The sequence below is a fragment of the Macadamia integrifolia genome, chromosome 2 (assembly GCF_013358625.1).
Source record: "Macadamia integrifolia cultivar HAES 741 chromosome 2, SCU_Mint_v3, whole genome shotgun sequence".
Taxonomy (NCBI): Eukaryota; Viridiplantae; Streptophyta; class Magnoliopsida; order Proteales; family Proteaceae; genus Macadamia; species Macadamia integrifolia.
Window position 1 is genome coordinate 31,782,795 of NC_056558.1, and position 6,225 is coordinate 31,789,019.

Consider the following 6,225-nt stretch of genomic DNA (forward strand, 5'->3'; position numbering starts at 1 on the left):
TCTGTAAAATTTCTTTCGGGCAGAAAGATCTACATGGCAAGGCTTCGTTCCTCCCGAGAAAAGAGAGAGAGAATCTCCGTATTCACAAATCAGGGATAACAAGATATCTAAAATTTTCTTCTAAAAGAGAGAAAAACAGAAATTCAAAAGCAATGTCAGAGACAAAAGCTAGGGATTCTAAAATAAACGAGATGTGTAAATGAAGTAAGTACTTGTTGATCTGAGCAATGGCACCATCGAAGAATATGATCGCTGTGTCGTAGAGACCTTCCAAGGCGTATTCCTTAGCCAATTTGACATGCTCTTGCAATGCTGCAAGAGTCCCCACCATTCTCAAATCTAGGGTTTCGAAAAGCTGTGAAGATCGCTATCCAGATTTTTGAACTTTGAAATGCTTTGAGTAAAAGCAGCTCATCAAAGTTTTCTGCTTTCCACTTGATCTCTCATGGTCCCTGCCTGTTCAAAACTTGAATTAAAATCGCAGTCTCAATTTTTGAAGTGAAGAGAGCTTCTCCCTCTCTCTCTCTCTCTCTCTCTCTCTCTCTTTTCTTCAACGGTTGAGATGACTGAGACGTTTCAACCATCTGACAGGAGAAAAGCGAAGAATAAATTTACTTTACAAAATTGCCCTTATTGTTTTTAAAATTACCCAATTCTATTATTTGACTCGAGTGTTGGAACGTGGACCTGGAGGGTATTTCGTATGAATACAAATTTTAATGAAATGTTACCGCTCAAATTACACTCTCAACGTCTAAAAAATCATTTACCAAATATAAAATAAAATAAAATAAACGTTTAAAAAATCATTATGTGGGGATTTTTTATAATTTTTTGGGTAAATATATGGGAAAATTTTCCACAAGCCTGGTATGTGGATTTTTGCACACCCCCTCACATTTCATTGTTCATTTATGATACTCTTTTTTATTGGAACATTTGAATCAAAGAAGGAATTCTCAGATCGTCCATTGCAAAAAATGTGCATAGAAGGGACCCGCTCTCATACTTTATACACGGTTCCATTGTGGGAACCTTCTTAGATGTTCTATCACATGGACTAAGGTTATAGGTATACTAATATTTGGCTGATACAACTGACTTGCATCAATAAGGCTTTCAATCAATTGGGTTCTGATTTTCAGCTCGTCATTGCTTCAATACATAATACAATATGTACAAATCAAATAATTTTCATAGCCTCAACCCAAAATCCAATCGAACAATTTGATTTAATTTGATTCAATTTGATTCCATTCATGTTTCAGTTCAAATTCGATTGAACCGGAATAACCAAATGAAACAAATAGAATTAGGAAAGAAATTACAACCTCATTAAGATACAGGTCTCACAATTTCAAATTGGGTGCCTTTCAAGTTTCAACCTCTTAAACACAACTGAACAAAAGAAATTATAGGCGATAATTTCACACTAGTCAACAAAATGCACATTATTGCACGGTTTAGTATGATTTAGGTTCACTTCAGCTTTAGTCTATACCCGTTATATTTCATTCAATTTGATTCGGTCAAGCTCATTTTTTAGTCTAAAACCGAAACTAATTCAAAACTTCGATTCATTTTAAACGTCTAGTTTCAATTCTAGTTTTAAATTGACACCATTAATCATAGATCTCCAGAGATATCAACACGTAACGGCTAATGTGCCAATATGATACCGATATTTAGAACCATGACATGGACAATTTTATACATAGAGAGATTATAGTCTAGATTAGTCACATGACAATTTCAGAGTCCCAATTCCCTCACTCAAATACTCTCACAACGTTGGCAAGCATTCCATAAATGACCATGCATACCTAATGCACTCCAATTCCTATGTACTCGCCCATGGCCTTAGATTTTCAAAACCATGTTATGCCATGTGAAAAATTATGATGAAGTTGAAACTTGACATGAATTTCGAACCCTATCTGATCCATCATATGTAAATTTTGTAGTTTTCTTTTTTCATTTTCATTTTTCTTTTTGTGTGTTTGCGAGAGAGAGAAGGAATGAACCTTATAATGATACAAGGCCTAACATAATGGGAAGCTTACAATTTACAACATCGTAGCATTCCCTCCTGGTGTTCAAGAAGGTCTCATCCTCTTCTACCACCCGCAAAATTTCAAGCCAAACAAAGCTTCGAAAATGGTTACAAGTTAAGAACAGGATAGAACAATTATACATTTAAATTACAATGCAGAAGTCCACTAAGTTGGATACAAAAGTTGACATGTGATCCTGAGAGCATCTGATCTTAGGGTTCAGTTGCCCATGTCATCAGCAAAATATTCCAAACAATCCTCCATTTTCAGGAAAAAATAAATAAATAAATTAGAACCTGCCTTTTTTATTGAAGAAACTACATCAGAAAAAAATATATACCCAGAATCTCTGGGGGGTCCGTCAACAATATCTTACATTCAGGGAATGAAGGCGGCATAACAGATTGCTGATAAAGGACATCACATTTCATTTTTCAAAAACATTTAATTGGATGAAAGTGATGTTTATACAAATTTTGAATTATACAGAAAATGGCTATATCACCAATCAAGTAAATCTTCAACTCGTAACAATGTGGGTGAGAACAAGACAGTGGATCTCGGTCAGCTGTTATCTTACAAGGGGGAAAATGTTCTGCAGTGCTTCTTCACTGCTCCACGGGTTCAGAGATTCTTCATACAGGCACCCTTCTGGTCCTGTACCTATCAAAGAACTGCAGAGAGGGGGAAAATTGGAATCTCAGTTGAAGACGGAAGTCATGGAACAGAAGGATGAACAATGAATTAGGATCAGAATGTCCGACCATTTTCACAAAACATACTGGAAAAATGCAGAACAAATGCATAAACCTGTGTTCTAAAAAAAAAAATAAACACCCCCTGCTGTCTCATAACATCTCAGACATCATCATGATCCAATTGTGGAAGTATCTTATCTATAAAATCATCTTCACTCATCTAAATCTAGCCTTATGAGTGGGAAAAACCACAATCATTCAATGGGTTTCTTGGGAAAGCCATGCAATGATGCCTCAGTGACACAGCCCAGCGCAAATTCAATTTTTCAAATAATGGGAATGCTTACCGAAGTCACAAATGGCTGTTGGAACACCCAGCCAAGTATTGGTATCCTTTGAAGAAAAACTGTCAGTGTAGGCCAGAAACCACTGCAGGGCAAAAGCAAACCACATCAGTAACCAAATACATGTGAATGGGTTATAGAGCAAGGAATAAAGGACAGTGAAGAAGGGGAGCAGACTAGACCTGAAGAGTACAATGAACCCATATGCTTCAAACATCATGCCAAGGAGAGGCCACCCAACAAGGACGAAGAAGAAGCCAGAACCGAATGAGATTGTACCCTGCCCGATGATAAAAGAGTACCATGTAAGCAACACGAGCGAAATGGAAGAGAAATATAAATGGGGGAAGAGAGAGAGAGTATTTGCACCTTGTAGTTCTGGCGTTTCATGAAGAATTGCATGGTGGACTTCAGTCCAATAGTTAACATCAACCCTGACAAGAAGAGTATCTGACCAAGTATCACACATAAATTAAATTAATGTTAAGCAGGCACCAAATTAAAAAAAAATAAAAATAATAATAATAATAATGAGAAAAAACAATAAAAAAAATAAAAAAGAATGCATAATGAACATTAAAATTTTCAGGTAAGTAGGACTGAAACACTTACATTACCCATGGCAAGAAATCCCTTGTCAAAGAAAAAGATAATGCCCAGAAACGAGAAAAATATGCCAAAACCTGTCAATCCTAGCCCGATCTCTGTTTCATTTTAAGAAAAGAATTTATCGAATATTAAAAAATAGTATAGTATAAAAGGAACAAAAATATAATACAAAAATCAAAAACCAGTGAGTGGCTGGTGCACACAAGATCAGGACAAGGAAGATTCAAAGGTGATATTGAATGTATTCCTGAAAAAAGGGAAGGTATCCTAATATGAAGCCACTGATCACAAATTTTTCCTCCTTAAACAGTCAGGTGTAGCAGAAGTGCACCCTAAATAACCTTTTAGGCCTCAGAGCACAAAAAGAAGATTTACAATTTTCCAGCCACATCAATTGATCTGTTCTACTGTTTTTAAATTTTAAGCGTTATGCCGTTTTCATTCCAAAATAGAGCAATCATTTTTATTCGATAAATAAAAAACTGCAGTCATTTACTCGATAAATAAACAACACCTAAGGTACATTTTCCTTAATACATTTGTCCCTTAATAACATGTCTAAGATGTAATTGAATGGTTCAAACCACCTCTCACTAGTCATTTACTCAATTGCAGGATGCATGTTCCATGTTTCTTTGTATTTAATTCATTAATTTATTTACTTTAAGCTCACTAAGAGTCCATGCAGTAGCCCAAAAAAAAAAAAAAAAAGGAGAATCAAATTCATGGGGGTTTTTGTTTAAAAAAAAAAATGGCTCTTTCTGCCTGCGCAATGGTGTGGGTTCAAATCTTGGAAACCAGCCTCTCCATAAAAGGGGTAAGGCTGTCTACCTATATACCCTCCCAGAACCCTGCTTAAGTGCGGGAAGCCTTTGTGCCCTGGGTAATAGCATTTTTTTTAAAATCAAATTCATGCGGGTTTTTGTTCTGCAGGAAAATGGAAATTAGACAAATCTATAATTTTCATGTCCTACAACATCTACAAATACCAAGGAAACAAATCCATGAGTACGGTAGAGCATTATTTAATATAAATTCAACATAGAAAGTCTCAACAGGGAAAAAGGAACATAAGATTTTGAAGGAGAAAAAAAAAAAAAAAAAAAGGGGCGTGGGACTCATAGAAACAGATTGAAGATAAATTAGGATAAATCTAGGACAGATATTCATTATTCTAAAATAAATATTGCAGTTCATCAAGAAACTTAAGTAATCAAATGCACAATAACACACAATGTGAAATAAACTACGTTTAGTTTCTGAGACATATTACTCTAATATTATGAAACGGAAAAAAAAAAAAAAAAAAAAGGTGACAAGCATGTAGCACTTACTTTTCCGGTCGTTCATCTCGAATGAAACCATCTTGCCGATCTAAACACTATGCTTGAAGCCTGCAGACCTGAATTATCCTAACCATAGCAGAAAAGAAACGGATTAAGTAAATTAATTTTTGAAAAGAAATATAGATGTCATGTTTTCCAAATTTCATGAACTAATCCCAAAATGTTTACCATTTCCAGCTAGCACAGTTCTAGGGTTTCAACGGCGAAGACATAAACAAGATAAATAAACTTCAACGAAGAAGATTAAAAAATCACCTTATTGAAACCGAAGAGTTATACAATAATCAATCAAAATGAACCTGCAACAGACAATAAAAACAAATTTAATAGAACATATCATCGTTTCTTAAATCTTAACTGAAGCTAACGATTTTTGAAACAGTATAGCTGAAAAACGAAAATTAAAGCCGACAGAACGAACAAAATTACTTGAAAGAATAAGAATCAACCGAAATGAATATGATAAACACATTTGAATCCCACTTCTCTTCCCATTTGTCTGAAAATTCCAATACAAGTTTAAACTTCCCAGCAATTGGGAGAAAGAACTGCCTATCAGTTGTTTGAGAACCAGATCATGCAAACAGATCGATCCGATACCGAATGTAGAGCCGTACACGAACCAACGAAGTACGTAACAAACAAAGGGAGCGGGAGCAACGATCTCACTGGTGGTGGTGGTGGTGGTGGTGGTGGTGGTGTGTGAGTGATCGGGGTTACTGATCACGAAGGCGGGTTTTTAATGGCGGTCCCTGATTCATCAATTGAAGAAATGGAATTACAGGAATATGGGGAGGGATAATTAGCTTAAATATACGTTCACCTTTAAATTGACGGATTCCGATCTAATGGCCAAGGATGCATATGACACGTTGGCCGGGAAGCAGTCGCCGCATTTAAGAAACAATTGACGTTCTTTTTATTTTGTTGTATATGATACAGTGACATTCGAAACATCGGCGAACCAGATCCTCTCCTGGACCTATAGTTTCTATACTGCCAACGTAGAGGAGAAATTTTCAATACCACGATTTAAGGGTGTCAATTCTGACTTCGCACCGGTAGGCTCAATCGAGTTCGATCTTAATCTGGATTGACCCGATCAATAAATATGTCAGGCTTCACGTTTATTAAATGGGTGTTCACAGTGCAGGTAGCTAGTCTGTCGGGTGCT

At 36.0% G+C, this 6,225-nt stretch overlaps 1 protein-coding gene across 4 annotated transcripts; it reads right to left on the minus strand.

Moving 5' to 3' along the window:
* Positions 1–2,331: 2,331 nt before the first annotated feature.
* LOC122071918 (vesicle transport protein GOT1-like) lies at positions 2,332–5,825 on the minus strand. 4 transcript variants are annotated; one of them, XM_042636397.1, is made up of 8 exons: positions 5,604–5,825; positions 5,307–5,350; positions 5,040–5,107; positions 3,709–3,800; positions 3,466–3,546; positions 3,279–3,376; positions 3,100–3,181; positions 2,332–2,728 (listed from the first exon to the last, which is right to left on the minus strand). In XM_042636397.1, the coding sequence occupies exons 3-8, from the start codon at positions 5,068–5,070 to the stop codon at positions 2,690–2,692; spliced, it is 423 nt and encodes a 140-aa protein (XP_042492331.1). In that variant the 5' UTR covers positions 5,071–5,107; positions 5,307–5,350; positions 5,604–5,825; the 3' UTR covers positions 2,332–2,689. The 4 variants fall into 4 exon arrangements, with proteins under 4 accessions (XP_042492331.1, XP_042492330.1, XP_042492333.1 ...); XM_042636396.1 differs by having other exon boundaries at positions 5,040–5,117; XM_042636399.1 differs by lacking the exon at positions 5,604–5,825 and adding an exon at positions 5,481–5,601.
* Between the last annotated feature and the right edge of the window lie 400 nt (positions 5,826–6,225).